The sequence below is a fragment of the Erinaceus europaeus genome, chromosome 17 (assembly GCF_950295315.1).
Source record: "Erinaceus europaeus chromosome 17, mEriEur2.1, whole genome shotgun sequence".
Classification (NCBI taxonomy): domain Eukaryota; kingdom Metazoa; phylum Chordata; class Mammalia; order Eulipotyphla; family Erinaceidae; genus Erinaceus; species Erinaceus europaeus.
The window spans coordinates 8,452,458-8,475,206 of NC_080178.1; the positions used below are offsets into that span (position 1 = coordinate 8,452,458).

Sequence of the window (22,749 nt, forward strand, 5' to 3'; positions counted from 1 at the left end):
TCCATTTTGTTTTAAGGGGACAATGGTCCGAAACCCATACTGCGGGTCATTTGCCAAAGTTCATTGAACCTTAACCACCTGTCTCAGATGGCTCTCTCCCAAAGGTTAAGATTTAATTCCTGGGTTGGCCACTTACTCATTAGGTGCTTTTGGGTGATGGATAACATGCTCACTGTAATTACTGTCTGCTTCTAGTGCAGTTAGAACTATATGGGTTATTGAAGAAGACTGGTCCTGAAATGAGTGCAGCCTAGAAAGTTCCCAGCTGTGACCGTGGACTGTGAGCTCAGAGAGACAAGGATGCAGAGATTACATAGGCTCCTGTGCTGAATATGAATAGACACCGGCCCTAGGTCTGGTCAATGGAGTTTACAGTTAACGGTATTTATATACTTTTCCCATATTTGGGAGCTACTCTCTACCCTGATCCAGTTTTCTAGTCCCTATTTCCAACTATGACACCATCTTCCCAGACCATGCTTTTAGCCCACCTGTAATAAGAGATTAAAGAATGTAGGATGATTGTGTAGGATGGTCGTGTATACTCCCACACCACCTCCATCACCTAAGTTCTGTGTTCCCACCCTCCCACAATTTTTTTTTTTTTTTTTTGCCTCCAGAGTTATCACAGGGGCTACAAATTCATGGCTCCTGGATGCCATTTTTTTTTTTTTTGGATAGGAGAGAAATTGAGAGAGGAAAAAAAGCGAGGGAGAAAGACAGACACCTGCAGACCTGCTTCATTGCTTGTGAAGTGACTCCCCTGCCGGTGGGGAGCCGGGGCTGGAACTGGGATCCTTGTGCAGGTACTTGGTCCTTGTGCTTCATGCTATGTGCGCTTAACCCAGTGCACTACTGCTCGGTCCCAAACAGTAACTTTTAATTTATTTATTTATTGGTGGAGGTGGTGTGAAAGTATACACTGCCATCCTACATTCGTGTAATTTCTTATTAATCACAAATAAAACATGGGAAAAATAAAAACAAACAACAAAAAGACATTTTAAATCAAGCTTTTATTGAAGTAATATTGTTTTATAATATTATGTACATTTCAGGCACATAGATAACACATTTCTGTTGCTTTTAGTCACTCTATTTGTGTTTTTTTACAATGATAAGCTATTACAGCATTAATATGAAAATAGTATTGAGAATATGAAATTAAGCTTCCCAGCTCAACCTGCCAAGTGCCTGTGATTAAAGGTTGGTCAAAAAACTCTGTGCTCAGACTGACAAGGATGCAGAGGTTACACAGGCTCCTGTGCCAAGTATGAATAGACATGGATGCCAGGTCAGATCAGTGGGGTTTACAGTTAACTGCACTTATGTACTTTTCCATATCTGAAAGCTACTCTCTGCCCTGATATAGCTTTCTAGTCCTATTTTCAACTCTGACACCATCTTCCCAGACAATACTTCTAAACCACCTGCATATTATCTGTGGGACTCAGGCCAAAATTAGTAAAGTCACAGGCCCCATGAACTATACCTTCCTAGCTTCTCCCCATATGAAGAGCCTTAGTTCTATCTGCTCTATTCTTACCTTTAGGTTCCTGATTATTAAACAATTTGTTCTGTTTTATATCTTAGTGATTTTCAGTCACCAAGTTGTAGAGGCTTCCCTGATACCAACCTGACTTCCCTGGGCAGATGACCTCACCAATGTGTCCTGGGAACCCCACTTCCCCAGAGCCCTATCCCACTAGGGAAAGATGGAAACAGGTTGAGAGTATGGATCAACCTGTCAATGTCCAAGTCCAGCAGAGAAGCAATTACAGAAGCCAGTATTTCTACCTCTTATACCCCATAAAGATATTTGGTTCATACTCCCAGAGGGATAAAGAATAAGGAAGTGTCCAATGGAGGGGATAGGATATGGCACTGTGGTGGTGGGAAATGTATGGAATTGCACTCCTCTTATCCCACAGTCTTGTTGATCATTATTAAATCACTAATAAAAATGCATCTTTTCATTGATAGTCACATAGTTTTAATTCACTGAGCTGTTTCCAAATCTCTTTAAAGGATTCTCAGAATCAACGGCTATGATACCAAGAACTTTTAAAAACTCCTCTGGACAGCTGTGGGGGAGGAAGGAGAGGTGGCCAGAGGAGACTATCTTCCAGGCAGAAGTCTGATTTTTATGAATAGAAACATGAAAATTCTTCAAATCAGAAAAAAATGTTATTTGTAAAGGAAGTCCTTTACTAATGATTTAACTCTAATTGCAATGCGTTTTGTTTGTTTGTTTTCACCAGAGCACCGTTCATCTCCAATGTATGTTGGTGCGGGTGACTGAACCCAGGACTGTGGAGCTTCAAGCATGAGAGTCTCTTTTCATAACCATTATGCTATCTACCCCCACCCCACCCTACTAATTGTAGTTACAGTTCACAGTGGGTGATTCTAATGTAGAGATGGTGATCACCATAAAGGAAAACTATGAAGCCAAAGTTTCTAATTCCCTTTAACATGAGGAGAAGGAAGGGGAATTTATTCTATAAGGGTCTGCTTAAATAATGAATAGCTATCTGATAAGGGTGTTTTTTCTGTGTTCATGTGGATTATCATGTCGTATTTATACTGACTGATTTCCCTAAACACCCTATTAAGAAAGGTTTGGAGTTCACAATGGACAGTGGCCCCAATCAACAATATTTCTTGGGAATACATTTCCACTGGTACCAGTCACAAGAATCCTCAATCCCAAAGCTCTTCAGTAATTCATGGTTTCTTTCTTTATCTTTTGCCACATGTAAATAGAATGGCACTTTTTTCTGAATAAGGTACTTTATAACACAATAACCAATTTGCCACATGTTACCTCGGCCTCTGTATTTAGGCACCGTATAACCCATTCTTAACTCACAGGATTGCTCCGTCACAAGCCAAGAGATGGGATCCCCCTCTGGACCCAGCACCCCGAATCCTGGAAAATGCTGGAGGCAGCGCTTAATATATTTTAAACTCTTCTCATTTTTCCCATAGTCCCACTGCTCATTCACAAGCTTGGCATGGAAGGTATCCAGGAAGATGTTCAGAAAACTTTCTTTTCTGTTGGGGGGTGGGGTGGGGAAGGCATGCATTTATTTCTTCAATATTTACCAGGGAATACATATGACATCATTCCTTTCCTTGCAGCTTCCACAGTCCAGAGAAAGAAATAGCTGGACAAAAGCCTCATCTTCTCTATGTCTGTTCTCCCAGCAACCATGGTGCAAACCTTACATGTGCAGTCCAGAAGGCGGTACAATGGATAAAGTGTTGGACTCTCACGTATGAGGTCCTGAGTCAGAATCCCAGCATGACACTATCAGTATGATGCTCTGATTCTCTCTGTCCTCCCTCATAAATAAATAAGTGAATTCATAAAAAGTTGTAAAAACTTATGCACTCCACCCACCCTACTAGGGAAAGAGAGAGACAGACTGGGAGTATGGATTGACCAGTCAATGCCCATGTTCAGCGTGGAAGCAATTACAGAAGTCAGACCTTCCACCTTCTGCAACCCACAATGACCCCAGGTTCATGCTCCCAGAGGGACAGAGAATGGGAAAGCTATCAGAGGAGGGGGTGGTATATGGAGATCGGGTGGTGGGAATTGTGTGGAGTTGTAAGCCTTCTATCCCACGGTTTTGTTAACGTCTCCTTTCATAAATAAATAAATAAATAAATAAATAAATAAATAAATGGAACAAAAAGGAAAAAAAAACTTATGCACTTGAGAAATTTCTTAAAGGTCAGATGATACAATGCAATGCAGTTCAGAAAAGTTCAAGCAAATGTTCCAAGAGAGAGGGAAATGAGTACCCATTCCTAAAATAAAGAGGGTGTAGGCTAAATCATGCCTCAATGTGACTGCATTGTCTTTGAAGATATATATATATATATATATATATATATATAGACATATACATCTTCAAAGACATATATATATATGGCTTTTGCATTGTATTTCATAAGCTAAATATACAAGGTTATATCTCTTTCAACAGGCAATAAAATGTAAGTCACAGGAAGATGAGAGTCCATCACTGTATTTTTCTAGAGAAATACCAAAAACGGGCCAGGTGGTGGCATACCTGGATAAAAGCACACACCATAGTGTTCAAGGACTGGTGTTCAAGCCCTTGGTTCCCACCTGCAGAGGGAAAGCTTTATGGGTGGTGAAGTAAAGCTGCAGGCTTCTCTCTGTCTCTGTCCCTCTCTATCTCCGCCTCCACTCTCAATTTCTCTGTTTCTATCCAATAATAAATACGCAAAAATTTAAGAGCGAGAGAGACACCAAGAACACAACAAGAACCAACACAGGAGTAAATGGGTTTCTTGTTGTCAACAATCAAGGTTTTAACCTTGAATCACTCACTGGACGGTCATTTGAAGCTGAGTTTTTCACATCTGTTAAATTAGGGTAACATTTTCTGTGGGTAGGGGCAGTTCTAGCAGAGAGAAGACTTCACAACATTTACCCCTCCATAGGGAAGAAAGAGTTTCATGGACTATTTGTCTGTTTTAAAGTCATTTGGGGCCGGTCATTGATGCACCATGCTAAGTGCATGTTACCATGCACAGGGAGGCAGGTTCAAGCCCCTACTTCCGTGTGTGTGTGTGTGTGTGTGTGTGTGTGTGTGTGTGTGTGTGTGAGCTTCATGAGCAACAACATAGGTCTGCAGGTGTCTATCTTTCTCTCTCCCTCTCTTTGTCCCCCTTCTCTCTCAATTTCTCTCTGCCCTATCACAATAAAATAGAAAGAAAAAATTAATAAGGAGAAAATGGCCACTGGGAACAGTGGATCTTGCATGAAAATCCAGCAATAACCCTGGTGGCAATTTAAAAAAAAAAGTCATTTGTATTCACCAGCAGGAGACGTCATAGAGGATTACTTTTCTACTGCTGGGCCGGTCGTTCTTTTGGTTCTTTTCCATGCCTGGCCTGAACCTGCTCTCTCAAAGGTCTTGAGCACCTTCACCTGCCCTTCTGTGACAAAGCTAAACCTAGAGTGGTGAGATAACAAACTATACACTTGGGCTTAGGAGAAAAATAAATCACCTTAAGGTAGGTACTCCCTTCCTGATTTCCTGAATTATAATATTAAGCATCATCATTGAGCCCCATTTAACATTTTCCCTGTGCATATGTGTTTCTTAAGATCCTCATGTCTGGATTTTATTGACTTGTTTGCATTGAATGAGAAATAGTTTCCTTTCTTCTTTCTCTGACTATCCAAAGTTACCTTTACTAGAGGCAAACAGGAATGCAATAACTTTATCTAACATTCCAGAAACAATGGCAGATGTGTGTTGCCAGTTCATGTGGAACCATTTCACTCTTGTTAGTGGCTACATATTGGTCCAGTGTTTGAACTGTATTGTAATGAGTTCATCTATATCCCACTGAAGGGCACTTAGGTTACTTCATATCACAGATTAAACTCACTGAAGTCTTACCATGCAATTTGGTAATACATTTCCATTAATATGCCTATTATTTGATCCAACTATTCCATTTCTAGGAGTCCATTTTTAAAAAATATTTACATAACTTCAGTGATAATCTATTGAAAGATACATTTATTACAGAATGTCTGTTATCAGGGAGAACTGGAGAGACATCAGGAGTATGTTAATACAGGAATACAAAATAGTTCATGTCTCTTTCTCAATAAACGAAAGAAATCTATATGAGCTTCTGTGAAAAGTGTACACAACACTTTGCTGAATGACAAGAGGCTTGCAGTATAATACAACATCTATTCTAAAAGGAGAGCCCAAGCAACACACAGAGAATACTGAAAGCATACACCTCCAAGTTACCAATACCCATTCTAGGAGGGATTTTAATTGGTGCAATCATCTTGGAAGGCAAAATGACTGGAATGTCCTTAAGAAGTTAAATAGATGGGGAAACAGTATAGTGGTTCTGCAAAAGACTTTCATGCCTGAGGCTCTGAGGTCCTATGTTCAATCCCAAGCACCTTCATAAGCCAGAGCTGAGCTGGGCGCTAGTTTCTCTCTGTCACTCTCATTAAAATAAATGCAATATTAAAAATAAATTAAATGTAGAACTACCATGTGATCCAATTGTTATACTCTTGGGTATCTTATCTGAATAAAATGAAAATATCTGCACCAAAAGTTATACCCACAGTGTCTGCAGTAACTGAAATAGGGCACCAACTGAAGTGTCCACCAACAAATGATTGAATAAAGAAAATGTAATGAATTTATACAATGGACTATTGTTTAGTTGTTTAAAAAAACAAATAAACAAAAAAGGGTGAAAAGCTGCCATTCACAATGAGGCAGATGGAGCTGTAGGGGATTATGTGAAAAACATAAATCAGAACAAAAATATGCAAAGTATTGGTTGATTTCACCCTCATATAATATAAAGATATATGATGATAACAGTAGCAGTACTGTTGTAATAGCCCAGACATGAAAGCAATCCAGAGATCCAATGACAAGTGAATGGTTAAGAAAATGTTATTGTGACTTAAGTGAATTAAAGACCTTATCTAATAAATGTCTTCCCTGCCTATGATGCTAGCTAACAGTTATATTCCATTACCCATAAATTGTGGGCCCCCATAATAATTTATTCTTAAATTCTACATTTCCAGGTTTATTCCCTACTGCAAAGGACTGATTCTTCCAGGAATTTGGGAGGAAAAAAAATAATAAAGTCCTACTTGCTCTCTTCAACCATGTTGATCATTTCCATACAGTTCGTCTTGTCATCACTCATCATCTTGAACTTTGGTGGTACGGTAATGGGAAAGAGTCTGGTATTGGTGGAATCTACCTGTACAGATTTTGAAGCTGCAATTTTTCTTACTGCTGCATCCACAATCTCTTGGCAGCCTGCAGAGAGGAGAAAGACAGCTGTTTCATCCCTCCCTTATCATTTCTGAATAAACCAAGGATTCTTCTGTCATTTATTTCAAACCAATTAATTACCTTGGATCTGGAAGATTTGTTCCCAGTTGATAACTTCAGGGTTTGCCAGGACTTCCTCTAATGTGTTTGAAGTTTTGGTGAAGATTTGGTAAGTGTTGGTATAATGATCCTGATCATCCTTCATCTCCTGATATAACAAAACAGTAATATTTAATACCAGGCCACTCCCTTCGCCTAGGGATCTAGTTAGGGAATTCTTGGATTCACACATAAATATGATACACCTCTAGACCTCTAATAGGCCCTCTCTCCATCATCACTGGCCACTTCCAACAGAAACACCACCATAAGCCTTCCTGTGAGCCTTTGTAGGGTCTTGCCCTCCTTGGAGAGCAGCAATGGTTGAAACTGTCTACTCTCTGAAGGGAGGCTGGGTCTGCCTACTCTGCCACTTGAGAAAAACTGGCCCTGAAATAAGAACAGCCTGGAATATCCCCACCTGTGACTATGAACTGTGAACTCAGACTGACAGAGACTCAGAGGTCACACAGGCTCCTGTGCTAAAAAGGCATAGACATGGGCCCAAGGTCAGATAGATAGGGTTTACAGCTAATGACACTTAAATAATTTCCTCATGTTTAGGAGCTACTCTCTGCCCTAATCCAACTTTCTAGCTCTATTTGCAATGCTGACACCATCTTCCCAGAAAATATTTTCAGCCCACCTGCATGTTAGCTGTCAGGCTCAGGCAAAAATTACTAAAGTCATGGGCCCCTAGGAACATACCTAAAATTTACTTCTTAGCTTGGTTCCACCCTAAGATTCCTAATTTCACCTGCTTTATATCTACCTTTGGGTTTCTGTTTATTGAACAATTTGTCCTGCTTTTTATTTTGCCATCTTTCAGCCACCAAGTTGCTGATACTGCTATGAGTCCATCCTGATTTCCCTGGGTAGATGACCTTATCTATGTGTCCTGAAGTCTCACCTCTCCAGAGTGCTACCCCACTAGGGAAAGACAGAAACAGGCTGAATCAACCTGCCAATGTCCACGTTCAATAGAGAACCAATTACAGAAGCCATATCTTCCACTTTCTGCACCCCATTAAGACACCTGTTCCATAGGGATAAAGAATAGGGAAGCTTCCAATGGAGGGGATAGGACACAGACCTCTGGTGGTAGGAACTATATGGAACTGTACCCCTGTTATCTTACAGTCTTGTTAATCACCATTAAATCACTAATAAAAAATTAAAAATAGTTATATTTACATAGCATGACAGTTATTTTTGTAAGTCTGAAGTGCCAGACTCAATCTCATAATACCCTCTTTTCCCACCTGGAAATAGTAAAAAAAAAAAAAAGGTCTTTTTTTAATATTTATTTTATTTATTCCCTTTTGTTGCCCTTGTTGTTTTATTGTTGTAGTTATTATTGTTGTTGTCGTTGTTGGAGAGAAATGGAGAGAGGAGGTGAAGACAGAGAGGAGGAGAGAAAGACAGACACCTGCAGACCTGCTTCACTGCCTGTGAAGCGACTCCCCTGCAGGTGGGGAGCCGGGGTTCGAACTGGGACCCTTATGCCGGTCCTTGTGCTTTGCGCCACCTGCGCTTAACCCGCTGCGCTACAGCCCAACTCCCACAAAAATGGTCTTATCATCCTTTGATGAATAACTCACAACTCACACACTGACGACAGTGTCTTTCTGATGGTGCCCTGAAGTTTGTTGTTCTGAAGAATCTGGGTGAGGAGAACCCTTGTCTGGAGTAGAAGGTGTACTATATGTCATGTTAAGGTCTGAAATAGTAAGGTCTGAAACAATAGAGCTGGGCTAACACTCTGGGTCTATGAGGAGGAGTTGCCTAAGTTAACTCTGATCTAGAACTTGAGCTAGCGTGGTGATTGGTTCTTGGTGTACACATGAGTGAGGAGGACTTGAGAAAGAGCCACCATGCCAGAGCTCACAGCTGCATTAGAGTAGAGGGACCACTCTTTTATTTTCTTTTTCAAGTAAGTATTTTATGTATATACACATATTTTTTTTACTGAGTCTCTCTCCTGACCCCAGAAGCACCCTTTTTTTTTTTTTTTCCTATTTTTTGTTTTGAGAGAGGATGAATAAGAGAAAAGGGAAGAGAGAGATGCTGGCAGCACTGCTCCAACACTTGTGAAGCTTTCCTTCTGTAGGTGGGGACCGAGGGCTTGAACCCAGGTCCTCAGGCATGGTAATGTGTGTGCTTTACCAGGTGAGCCACCATTCAGCCTAGAGCACCATTCTTGGCACTGCCGTCACTTGTCTGCTTGTGTTTCTGCTGCTAAAACTTCCCTGGAGGTCACTGCTGGTGAAGCTGTGTTCTTATTTTTCTTATTACGATGTAAATGGAGAACTAGGGACAGTTACTCTGGGATAGAAGGTATTTTTCTATTTATATGTCTCAAATTTGGGAGATGGGGATGACAGTCTTGGTACACGTGTGTGTGTGTGTGTGTGTGTGTGTGTGTGTGTGTGTGTGTGTGTGTGATTTTTGTCAGTATTATCTTTTATTGTTGAGAAAGTAACAATTCCCTTAAGGTCATATAGTTAGTACTTGGCCAATTTAGACCTCAAATCCACTCTTGATGCAGTTCAGATATTATTGGAATATGTTCATTTAGTTACAAGGAGAAAAAAAGTTCTCATCCACAGGAGTCTGTGTTAGGGTATGTACTTCTGATCGGGGTTTTGATGAAAGGGATTGGCTAGGTGAGATCTTGAAGTTACAAGCTTCTAGATTGTTGACTCCTCATCTGTTCCCATGTACTATCTCACTGTGGCTTCTCCCACCAGTAGTCTCCGCACCAAGCAATATTCCAAGGATCTCTGTGAATCAAGGGTGACAACATCCTTCTCCTACACCCCAGTGTCAGTTCTCTGCTTCCCATATAGGGAACATCCTGAGAGTGACGGGCCTGGTGTTCAGTAGCTGGGGCTCTTACCTCTTTCCGAGGCCGTGTAATGACTATCTGGTAATCTGGCCAGGCATCCACCAGCACCTCCAGGTTGAAAGGGTTTTTCTCTTTGATGTTGAAAATGGTTCCATATACCTACAAGAGAAACAGAGTAAAACAGGAGAGGATGAAGATTTTCTTTGATCTGGGTGTGAGATGTAGTAGGACAAAGGAATCCAGGTGCAAGGAGGACTTGACAGAAGAGATCACGTGTTCCCAGGATGCTTCACTGGATTATCCATGGGAAGGTTTGATGCAAAAGGACTCAGAAAGGGTTCACAAAAATCCAAGCAGGTGGTAAATCATCTAGGAACTTGGTCCCCTGACATGAACTCATGCATTTAAAAAAAAATTGCAAGGAATCAGATGGTGGTGCACACAGTGAAGCACACATATTACAGTGTGCAAGGATCTGGGTTCAAGCCCTTCTCTGCACCTGCAGAGGGACTCTTTTTAAGTGGTGAAGCAGGTCTGCAGGTGTCTCTCTGTCTCCCTCTTTATGTCCCCTGCCTCTTTCAATTTCTTTCTGTCCTATCCAATAAAATAGAAAGGAAAAATATTGGTCACTGGGAACCATGGATTTGTGGTGCATGCCCACACACCTGCTGGCAACAGAAAAAGCAGGTGGACAGGGAGGTGGCAGAGTGGGTGGAGTGCAGGACGTGCACCTGTGTGTCCTGAGTTCAGTCCCCAGTACTGTATATACCAATAACAGTGCTCTGGCCTCTCACTCTTTAGTAAAGTAAGTAAATACATTTTAGGTAAAATAGAGACTAATTAATCAATTCAGGGAGGCAAGAGATATCTTTTTTTATTTTCCCTTTTGTTGCCCTTGTTGTTTTATTGTTGTTGTAGTTATTATTGTTGTTGTTGTTGATGTTGTCGTTGGATAGGACAGAGAAAAATGGCGAGAGGGGGAAGACAGCAAAGGAGTAGAGAGGAGGGGAAGACAGACACCTTCAGACCTGCTTCACTGCCTATGAAGTGACTCCCCTGCAGGTGGGGAGCCGGGGGCTCTAACCAGGATCCTTACGCGGGTCCTTGGGCTTCACTCACACCACCTGCGCTTAACCCACTGCACTACCGCCCTACCCCCGGCAAGAGATATCTTACCTAGTATTTATCAAGATATGAGGCCCTGGGTTCTAGCCCTTTCACCACAAGAAGTACCGTGTACAGCACTAGGACCACCAGATGTACCGTGTCCTGCCCCCTCCACAAGACTTCTTATCCTGGAGTCTGTCCTCATAGATCAGGTCTCTCTCCCAGATTTCCCTCAACCCAACACCCTTACCTTCAAAGATTCAGGGATGTGTTTTTCTAAGGATTCATAGAGAATCTGCAGCTTCCAGGATTCACAAAGCACAATCATCTTGTGTATCACCTCGGTTGCCTTTGCTTAGGAAGGTGACCTACGGAAGTAAACACACACACAAAGTACCTGAAAACGAGGCAGGTGTTCAGAGAGAGGAGGAAGAAGAAGTTGACCAGAACACTCCCCTGTTAGAGATCCAGGGCTTTTGAAATTACGTAATTCAAATCGGTTTCTTTTATTGGTCCCAACTTCAGAATCACTTTATTGATGCAATGTTGATTTATACAGTTTTTGTTGTCACAAGGATGCGTTGCTACATTTCTCCAAGATAGATGTCTGTACATTTCACCTTCCACTAAACCCTCATCCTATTCTACCACAGGGACTTTTATCTCCAGCCTCTTTCCTCTCATGCTTCTAAGTTCTCAAATCTGTTGTGATACACTACAGTTCACTGAAAATTCACTCTTGATTTGTTTATTATACACAAGGAAAAATGAAAGTCCGGGGCTGTGACAAGATGGGACTCTTTGTCACAACAATTTCACATTAAGAAGCACCATAACCGTATACACAAGATGGAATGTGACATAGTCATAAGAACAGACGACATATTCTCTTTTGTTACAACATGGAGGGAACTAGAGGGAATCATGATGAGAGATAAGCTACAAGGAGAAGGATGAATAGTTGATAATCTCACAGCCAGATGGATTCCAAGAAATAAAGCAAAGGACAATACAGAGTGAATCCCCTATGGCCAATAGTCTACCACTGCAGACTTGGAGATTCAGAAGGAGGCTGGGAGGAGTACTAAGGGGAGGTTGGGGATCTACATCCCTATAGTGGAATAAAATGATGGCTTGATTGTTGGTCAAATATAATGATCACTTGTTTTGGAAAATTGTGGGAATATCCCCCTGTGACAATGATAATCTTAGAAATCATCATTTCCATAATGAAGTGATATTGGAATTAAAATTAAAATAAAGAGGAGAAATGAATTTGTATCCATGTGACAACTGTCTTAAATAAATAAATCATTATTTCCCTAATAAAATGACTTGATGTTTAAAGATAGAAGGGCTGTAATGTATGTGATGAAATTAATTTGTCCATGCATGCCCACTTAACTCAAATCTGGGCAAGAATATGAGCAGTGAATATCTTCATCCATGCAAATGGAAGTAAAGAAAATTGTATCTCTCTGGAAATTGCCCTTTGAAAGTTTCGGAAGGAGACTGGGGTCCCTTAAAACACCTAAGGCATTGAAACACTTGCCTTAAAGTTGCCACAGTATCAACTCATAATTTTTTTTTACCTTCATAAAAGAACACAAAGTTCTAAAACAAGTTCTAAAGATCATATTATGCGAGGTTCTTTTTTTTTTCCCTGTAGAACAAAATCATAGGAAGGTAAAAATGTTGATTAACAGTGACACTACTCAAATATAATTTTACAAAAGTTTAAGAACTGGACTTACATTCTAACAACCTTTAAAATACACACCAGCAGGGCCTGGTGGTGGCACACCTGATTGAGTGCACATGTTATAGTGACCTGGATTTGAGCCCCCTGGTCCCCACCTGCAGAGGGAAAGCTTTGTGAGTGGTGAAGCAGGGCTGCAAGTGTCTGTCTCTTTCCCTCTCTCTCCCCCTTTCATCTTGATTTCTGGCTGTCTGTCCAATAAATAAAGATAATACTTTTTAAAAATACACACAGCCCACTATTCAATAATTCTATTTCTAGAAAATTATCGTAACAGCTATTATAAACAATAAATTTTTCCCCTTTTTTGCCTCCAAGGTTATCATTGGGCCTTGGTGCCAGCACTATGAATCCTCCAATCCTGGTAGCCGATTTTAGACAGCTCACCAGTTCAAAGTGACATACATCAACTTCTTTCTCTCTCTCTTCCTTTTTGTTTTCTTTCCTCCCTCCCTCCCTTCCTTCCTTTTTCTTTTTTGTTCCTTCTTTCTGTTTCTTTATTTAAGAAAGAGAGGGAGAGAGAGAAAGAGAGAGAGAGATACAGAGAGAAGGAGAGGCCAGAGCACTGCTCAGCTCTGGTTAATGGTGGTGCTGAGGATTGAATCTGGGACCTGAGAGCCACAGGTATGAAAGTCTTTTGCAGAGCCATTATGCTAACCCCCAAGCCCTGTGCATTAAACTTCTGGCTCCAGGGACCTACAATACTTTGAGGAAGTGGTCCTCAACATTAGGACTCTGGTCAGTACTTCTTGCAAGGGTTTGCAAGTGGGGGAAAAATAAGGACAAATGCAAATTATTTCAAAGGATTATTTGTAAAGCTGAGGAAAAAAAAACACATTCAGAATGATTCTGCTTACCTGAAGTTTCTTTGTAGACCTGCACACACCACCTTCTATGGGTTCTCAGTGCATCAAGTGCTCAGGCTGCTGTGATCACTACTTTACAGACAAGTTCACAGTAAACTCTAACTGATGTAGATTGTCACCCTTTAGCATAAAGCTCCAAGAATCTGTGAGTCCCTATCAAGCAAAGTGGATATTCTGTTCAGTAACATGAAGTCACAGGCTCTGTGGACCAGAGAGAGCCCAGGAACGCGTTCTCTCTCAGGCAGTTTCCACAACTCTCTCAGAATGTTGCTGACAGAAGATTTTGATTTATTCATTCCCCCTGTTTCTGATTGGCTAGTCCAAAACCAACATAAGGAAATGGAAAGGAGTTGGCACAAATGGTCCAGTGGACTCGTATTTGAATGGTGTTATAACACAAACAGAAGACTTGAATAATTTGGCTTATTGAGACATGCCAGGTTTTATGCTTTCAATCACTTGTGACTTGGGAGAAGACACCCGAGAAGAGTTACTGTTAATACAATAACCGATCCTTATACATCTCATCATGAGTACCATTGTCTAAAGTTAAACAATTGAAATAGAGAAGGAGGCTGTGAGGGCGATCTGGCTGCGACACCTGTCACCCCATTGATCGCCAGGGTTGATTCCGCTGATCTGGCTGGCCCGGGCGGGTGTCCCCTTCCTCCCTCACCGCTCCTCGTACGTCCCTCCTGAAGCTGCGCAATTGGTCGAAGAGGACGGCCTTTCCCGAATAGAGACAGACCCGTCTTGGGTCAAGGGTACACTCCCCTGTTAGAACCTCCAAACAAGCTCTGAAATAGAGGAGAGGGGGGAAGAATAAAATGAAAGACACCTGCAGCACTGCTCCACTGCTCCTAGGAGGACCATGGAAAGTACCCAGGGGAAAGAAAAAAAAAAAAAAGAAAAGAGAGAAAAGAAAACCCTATCAGTGGTGGAACAGTACTTTGGTGTCTCTCACTCTGTCTCACTTCTCTTTGTCTATTTCCCCACCATTCTAATGACAAAGAATTTAACAATTGAAATGGATAGACCACTGCCAAGAATGTTTTGTACCAACTATGAATATTCTCATTATGGAAAGCTGTGATAGCATTGCATCTTATAGCTTGAGTAATTTCTTCCTTCCTTCCTCCCTCCCTCCCTCCCTTCCTCTCTCTCTCTCTCTCTCTCTTTCTTCTTCTCCTTCTTCTCCTTCTCCTCCTCCTCCTCCTCCTCCTCCTCCTCCTCCTCCTTCTATCTTTCTTTTTGTCCCCAGAGCTTGCTGCTAACACTACAAATTCATTGCTCCTGGTGGCTATGTTTTTCCCATTTTATTGGATAAGACAGAGATAAATTGAGAGGGGAGGGGAAGATAGGGAAAAACAGAGATACCTGCAGATCTGCTTCACTGCTTGTGAAGCATCCCCCTTGAGGGTGGAGAGGCTGGAGCCGAAACCGGGATTTTTGTGCAGGTTCTTGTGCTTAATCAGGTGCACCACCACATGGTAATTTCATTAATTTTTGGAACCAAAATTGGTTCATACAGTTTATCAAAGAATTTTTGCATATTTGTAATTTTATATGACTGATTTGTTCACAAAATTATGCATAATTATAAACTTCTATTTTTTCCATTTGCTTCAGAAATACTGGTTTATTTCTTGCCAGTAAATGTATAATATTAGTATAGTTAAGACCATATGCTGAATAACATATAAGTGCTTTTTCAAGTCATTAAACATTAGTCATAAAGACAGTTTATAATGGTTGAATAACTGCTTGGCCTGACTTAGAAAGAATCTTATTTCACATTTGGACTGTCTTACAAACTCCAGAGACAGATGAGACATAATTATTACCAAGGCTCCTGGATGACTCTTAACTTCCAAAAAATTAGATGTTCAATTTTTTGTAGTGATTTACTCTACCAGATATTTTTAACCCTAGCAGAGTCACTTTTCTGAAGTGGGACTTTATGGAAAGTGGACCTTCTCTATGAAAAACTTTTGTAAACACATAAGAGAGATGGTTGAAAAGAGAGAAAGGAAGGGAAGTCAGATAGTAGGCTAGTAAAACAAGAGATTTCATCACTGGGATATTTCAAAGAAAAACATATCATTTAGGGTAGGGTATCTCCAAATTTCAGTGACTTAATACAATAAAACTTTACTCCTTTCCCTTATCACAAGAAGAAAAAGGAGAAAATATATGTAGGTGAAAGAATACTGAACCTATCATGATAGAAAACAACCTCTTGTCATAAGAGAGGAAACTGGAAACCAAAGCTGAAAGCCTGAAGGAAGAGGAGGCTAGTAACATTTTTTTTTTCTACATGCCAAAAAATCAGAAAGACATTGATACTTGGGTAAAGAATCAAACAGAGGAATAGGAATATATGTATCTGTTATCACAGATGTCAATTACTCCAGTTTCTGGAAACTGGAAAGACAGGAAGGATAGGGGTGGAAAAAATCTTTCCTATTTAGACTGTGAAGTTTGTTGGCTGGTCTAGTAATTAAATTGACATAGATTCCTAGGATAAATGCTAATTTAAACCCTTATATACAGGATCTGTATAAAGAAATGAGTTTTCAAAGGCAACCAGGCAATTCTGAGCTGATTAGAAGTAACTGGGATCTGGATCTCAATGGAAGAAAAGCAATTCACAGGGAATAAGAACAAGCTTTTGGTATGCAGGTGTTTGCCCCCTCACAAAATTCTTTCTGATATCTAAATGCTTTAAAGCAATCATGGAAGAGATAAAAAAATAAGAAGCTTTTCCTGAGTCAGTTGGCTTGTAATAGCCTTCAGATTAATACAGGTCACATCCCAATGTTTTAGGGAGGTAGGTTCTGCTGTCCCTCAGAAATAATGATTCATGTTCAAGGAAAGGTAAATAGAAATAATTGCCTTAAATTGTTTATTGGAAGAACAACGAACCCTCCACTTATCTATTTAGTACTGGATAAGCAACTGTTTTTGTTTTTGTTGTTGTTGGTTTTTACAAAATGTCCTAGTCAACTTGATTCAAGAGAGTCTTCCTGAAATAAAAATGTGAAAATTTTAACAAAGTCTGAAGGGCAAAGTATAGCCAGACAAATGAAGGAGAACTGGAGTGTTGGAGTTGGTGAGAACCATGGTGGAGCAGAAAGTGTCTGTGACTTTTTGTGAACAACTGAATGCAGCAGTTTAGAGGACCCAGTTGAAGAACTCATGTATGACTGGACTAGAAGGTATGTGTCTCTCAGTAAGTAATGAATCTACTGTTGATAGAGGTTTTTTATTTTTTTATATTTATTTATTCCTTTTTGTTGCCATTGTTGTTTTACTGTTGTAGTTATTATTGCTGTTATTGGTGTCATTGTTGGATAGGACAGAGAGAAATGGAGAGAGGAGGGGAAGAAAGAGAGAGGGGAGAGAAAGACACTTGGAGACCTGCTTCACTGCTTGTGAAGTGACTCCCCTGCAGGTGGGGAGCCGGGGGCTCTAACCAGGATCCTTATGCCAGTCCTTGCTCTTTGTGCCACGTGTGCTTAACCCGCTGCACTACTGCCCGACTCCCCTGTTGATAGAGTTTTATGGGCTCAAATAACATAGACACCTGCCATGAGAAAATAAATAATTATACACACATGTCAACCTCTGTACTGTAAACCATTATCTTCCCATACCAAAGAATGATTGGGATAAAAAAATAGTGGTTGACATTTATTGAATAATTAGTGATATGCAAGGAACTTTCCAACTGATGTATACACCACTTTCTTTGATCTACAGAACTTTGTGAAGTAGTGCTATTTTCTCCATTCTAAATTGAGAAGCAGAGATTAAGTGACTTGATCAGGATGACAAGGGTTAGAACAAGTTCATCAAGTCTGGTTCCAGACAGGTCCCAAAACCTCTGCCAAAGGCCTTTAAGCAAGTCACAGGGACAAAATATGTCCTGTTTCTGATTGCCATTAGCAATTTGGGACACACCTACTGCCAGTTTCCTTATAGATGTGAAGTCAACAAAAGAAAAACAGAGACATGCATATTTAGATATTTTTCCTTTCCATCGTTGCTATTGTAAACAGACCATGAAAAGTGTAAGGGGCAAGGAGTTAAAAAAATTAAATCTCACGGACCCTGGTCTATATCTAGGTTTTGAGTTTTGTTAAGAAGTGTACCACCTGTAATGGAATTAAGGAGTCCTGTGAGCTAGGAAAAGTCTCAGCAGAGTAATGAAGCTGTTGGGTTGACATTCCATGCCTCACATCTCTGGAAGCAGTCCCAAGTGAAACATGCTGAGGTGGTACTGGTTGCATGGATTGGGTTGGGATCATCAGGTGCAGTATCAGTTGGTATGAATTGGGAGAAGCAAGCAGGAAAGTGAGCCTCACCCTAGAGCTTTCGAAACTGGGAGAAATATGGGCTTCATAGAGAAAGGGGAAGGTTCCTGCTGTCTTAGGGTTTAAGAAAGCAATATATAGTTATAGCTATAACCAAATCATTTGGCAATTGGGCTAACTTTGAAAATCCCATTGTTTGGATTTGCTGTAGCATACAAGACCTCACCATAATTTATGTCCTTCTATGCTATTTACATATAGCTGTATCTTATAAAGGATCACCACCATTTGCTTCTGTTCTTCCTGGTCTAAGCTTTTAGGTGAGCCAATATTTCAAAGAATAAGTCATTATTATTAGAAATGTATTAACAGTCTGAACCCACTGTTAAAATTCAATCTGATTGCCAATTTGTACTCTTAAGTGTTTAGATTGAAGGAACATATATTCAGAGTTATGGTCTATGCATCAAAAAGTTTGAGATATTCAATCCATTTTTCCCCTCTCAAATAAATTGAATAGGGATTTGTGAGACTATAAGTTAATAGGAGTGTATATTAGCACCATTCCCATCACCAAAGGTCTGTGTCCCCCCACCTCCCACCCGCCATGAAGCTGAACATATACCTTCACCCCTCCACCCAGAGATTCTTACTTTGGTGACATACTCCAAACTCAGTCAGATTCTGCTTTGAGCTTCTCCCCCTTCTCTGAATCTCCGCTGCCCATCTTTGGTGTAAAGGCAATATAGAACAATAATTAAAACTTTGGGTGACTGAGCCTGGCCTCCAGAACAAGTTCTTCACTTAGAATCTATGTGAAGTTGGACAAAGAATCTAACTCCCATGACCTCAATTTATAGAGTTATACAGCTAGTGTGCAGTAATCCTGTCTACCTCAGAGTTGTTGCAGGATATGGTAGGGAAGCTCACTTTCTAGAACCTACTGTGAGTTTATTCTTTAATCTCACTGTAGTCAGAGCACTGCTCTAGCCTGTTTTATGGTGATGCTGGGGATTAAACCTGGAACTCTGGGGCATCAAGCACAGAAGTCTTTTGCAGAAGCTGTCTCCCCAGTCCTCAACTACGTGTTTAAAAAATAGTGGACTAGGTATATTTTGTGGCAACGAAACCAAGAACTCATGGGAAGGGAGGGGACTGAGAGGCTGTTGGGAACTTAGCTTATGACGGTGGAGGAATTAAGTTGGTGGTGGGCATGGTGTGCAGATATTTATCATGGGGAGATAAAGAGTTGTACTCAGGGCTGGGTGGTGGCGCACCTGGTTGAGTGCATGTGTTACAAGAATTGTGTTCAGGTGATAACAATTATCTTTTAAATCATTCTTTCCCAAATAAATGAATATATGAAATAATGATGAAAAAGGAGTCTTTAAAAAATAATGATTGAAAATTATTATGACTTGATGAAGACTATAATCTCACACTTGTGAGAAATACCACAACTAGCAGAAGAAACTGAATGAAAATTACATCAAGAAATATTGCTATCAAAAATTTTAAATTCACACTAATAAAAAAAATAATAATAAATAGACAGTTATAGAAATAATAACCAACCCATATCTGTGACCTTGGGAGAAACACTGCAGTTTCTTCTTCTTCTTCTTCTTCTTCTTCTTCTTCTTCTTCTTCTTCTTCTTCTTCTCCTTCTCCTTCTCCTTCTCCTCCTCCTCCTTCTCCTTCTCCTTCTCCTTCTCCTTCTTCTTCTCTTTCTTCTTCTTCTTCTTCTCCTTCTCCTTCTCCTTCTCCTCCTCCTCCTCCTCCTCCTCCTCCTCCTCCTTCTCTTCCTCTTTCTCCTTTTCTTCCTCCTCCTCCTCCTCCTTCTTCTCCTTCTTTTTAAATCTTTATTTGTTTATTGGATAGAAACTGCCAGAAATTGAGAGGAAAGGGGAAGTTAGAAAAGGAGAGAGACAGAGAGATACCTGCTGCCCTGCCTCACCATTTGAAAAGATTTCTTCCTGCAGGTGGGGACTGGGGGGACACGAACTGGGTCCTTGTGCATTGTCACCTGTGCATTCAGCCAGGTACACCACCACCAGGCCCCCACTGTAGTTTCCAATGTGGGGAATGGGGACACAGAACTCTGGTGGTGGAATAATTGTGGAATTGTACCACCGTCATCTTGTCATTTTGTAAATAAATATTAAATAACTAATAAAAATCCAAATCCATATTAAGCACATGTCAAAGCAAAATGAAACAAGCATGTACTATACAGAAGGCCAATGATAAAAATTATATGATTCATAAGGATAAATGGAATATAGGGCATAGTAAATTTTTAAAAAGATGTGATTGGTAAGATCATTTTACACTGTCAAGGACAAAAATGGCCTGTACATTTTTATCCATTATATTAGGCACTTGATTCAAATTTTATGAGGGTGTTTCTTTCTTTTTAAATTAATGTAAAATATATGTAAATAAAACAATAAAGATAAAAAATGATTGTCTACACTGAAAAAAATATATTGCCCTTGGTCTCAAAAGTTTGTGGTATACTTCTCTCCCTCTCTCTCTTTCTCCCTCTCCCTCTCCCTCTCTCTCCCTCCCTCTCTCCCTCCCTCTCTCTCTCTCTCTCTCTCTCTCTCACACACACACACACACACACACACACACATACACACAGAGACACACACCTTTATGTAAACCAGTCTAATCAGAGACTTCTAGACTCCTAAGGACTGGCAGACTGCACTACAGACTATAACAACACAGTCTGAGAAAGGACAGGCATCACTTTGGGGCATTAAAAGGGGGAGGGAGGAAGTCTTGGATAAAAAAGTCAAATCAGGAGCTAAGGGCTTTATGAAAATTGCTGTGTCCTGGCACTCACAGTGTAGGAACAAATACAGAAAGAGAAAAAAAATGCAAACAAGATTTGCCTGTTTCAAAGAAATGCCTCAGGCAGGCCCTCTTTCCAAAGGAGAAGGATATTTATTTATCCAGGGTCACTTCTGCAGCTTCCTATCCATGGAATCCCTTTCTGTGGCTACATACACACCCATTCTATTTCCAAAGCTTCCAATTCCAAATAACCACATACTGAGGTCTTTGTATCAACACATGAATGGGTGGGTGGGTGGGAAGGGGACATACACATATAGGGATATCCAGTCCATAATAAGTCACATATGAAAAAAAGCAAACAGGCAAACATATGAAGGCCAAAAGGATGAAAAAAAAACAAACGATATTCTAGATAAAGAATGAACTGAGAGTAAGGTAATTACATCCGACAAAACAGAAATCAAAGTTCTGAGAAACAAGCTCTGAGCTTTGGTAAAATACAGATTCCTCCCTTAAGACTAAGCATGAATTGTCCCAGTCACATAAGACAGTGACAAAAATATAAATACACAAAAAGAGATCAGCAAGCCCTGGAGACCGCAGGGAGAATTCTAGGCTCTTCTCAGAAAACAAAACAAAACAAACAAACAAGGACAGATCAAGTAGACAATAGCAAATAAATACAGGGGCTAGGCAGTGACAGGACACATAGTGCTACCCTCAAGGATATGGGCAAGGACCCAGGTTTGAGCCCCCACTCTCCACCTGCATGGGGCACACTTCATTTTTCTGCAGATGTCGATCCTTCTCTCCCTCTCTCTATCTCTCCTCCTCTCTCAATTTCTCTCAGTCCAACTGAATAAAGAGGAAAAAACAATGAAAGAAACACAGGCTTTGGAATTAAATATTACCGTTAACGTATCTACTGGGAGGTTTGTTATCTCCTTATTTTATCTCTGGGAAATATTTGTTTTCCATTTTTTTTCTTTTTTAAACTTTATGTAATTCGATGGGACAGAGAGGATATGAGAGGGGAGGGGGATAGAGGAGAGAGAGAGAGAGTCAGATACCTGCAGCCCTGCCTCCCCACTTATAAAGCGTTCCCCCTGCAGGAGAGAACGGGGTGGGGGGGAGCTTGAACCTGGGTTCTTGCACACAGTAATACATACCCAGACCCTTGTTTCCCATTTTCTGTAGTAGCTTGGCCATTTGGCATGTTTCTTTGTCCCCACACTAGCCCTTGCTGTTTCTGGACTTTTTGACGCAGTCCATACTCCTGGCTCTGAGGTAAGGGCTCACTATAATCTTGATTTGCATTTCCTTGATGAAAATCAATGAGGAAATTTTCTTCATAAGGTCCTTGGCTATCTGTTTGTTTTCTTTGATGAAACATCTGTCCACTTTTTCTCCACATTTGGTTTTTCCCTCCACATTTTTTTTTCTCCCCTCCAGGAGGATCTGTTGTTGGCTCCTAATTTCTGATCCAGCAAAAGTACATTTTTTCCCTTTTGTTGTCCTTCTTTTTTTTTTTTAATTGTTGTTGTAGTTATTATTGCTGTTGTTATTGATGTTGTCGTCGTTGTTGGATAGGACAGAGAGAAATGGAGACAGGAGGGGGAATATAGAGAGGGGGAGAGAAAGATAGTCACCTGCAGACCTGCTTAACCACCTGTGAAGTGACTCCCCTGCAGGTAGGGAGCCAGGGGCTTGAACCAGGATCCTTACTCAGGTCTTTGCGCTTTGTGCCACCACCAGAGTTCTGTGTCCTAATTCCCTCCATTGGAAGCTGGGTCTTTTGGTACCTCATGTAAGCAAGTCTTTTTGCATAACCATTATGCTATTTCCCCAAACCCAAGATAAAAACACCTTAAAACCTGTTAAGAGTACCAACCTTTCAGAACATCTTTGCGAGGATCTGGGGTCACTAGCGACTCAATAGTAGCTATTGATTGCCCACCTTGTTCCCACTCTAACACCCAGAAGCTCTCTCTCCCTCCTTCCTCATCTCCCTTACCTTCTCTCTCCTCTCCTCTTTCTCCCCACATCTGCTTTGCCTCCTGATCTC

General features: G+C 40.7%; 1 protein-coding gene across 1 annotated transcript; it reads right to left on the reverse strand.

Moving 5' to 3' along the window:
- Positions 1 to 1,000: 1,000 nt before the first annotated feature.
- Positions 1,001 to 13,737, reverse strand: GLYATL2 (glycine-N-acyltransferase like 2). The gene is made up of 6 exons (XM_060176245.1): positions 13,552 to 13,737; positions 11,186 to 11,303; positions 9,880 to 9,987; positions 6,963 to 7,089; positions 6,695 to 6,866; positions 1,001 to 3,057 (listed from the first exon to the last, which is right to left on the reverse strand). The coding sequence occupies exons 2-6, from the start codon at positions 11,261 to 11,263 to the stop codon at positions 2,652 to 2,654; spliced, it is 891 nt and encodes a 296-aa protein (XP_060032228.1). The 5' UTR covers positions 11,264 to 11,303; positions 13,552 to 13,737; the 3' UTR covers positions 1,001 to 2,651.
- Positions 13,738 to 22,749: the final 9,012 nt, after the last annotated feature.

What these genes read in the sequence shown, in the direction of transcription:
- GLYATL2 (XM_060176245.1), bottom strand. Translation starts at nt 11,263, where the DNA reads ATGATTGTGCTTTGTGAATCCTGGAAGCTGCAGATTCTCTATGAATCC. An exon ending in TTACACGGCCTCGGAAAGAG is followed by an intron (nt 7,090 to 9,879) that starts GTAAGAGCCCCA and finishes TTGTTATATCAG; the next exon opens with GAGATGAAGGATGATCAGGA. An exon ending in AACATGGTTGAAGAGAGCAA is followed by an intron (nt 3,058 to 6,694) that starts GTAGGACTTTAT and finishes ACCCCCCAACAG; the next exon opens with AAAAGAAAGTTTTCTGAACA.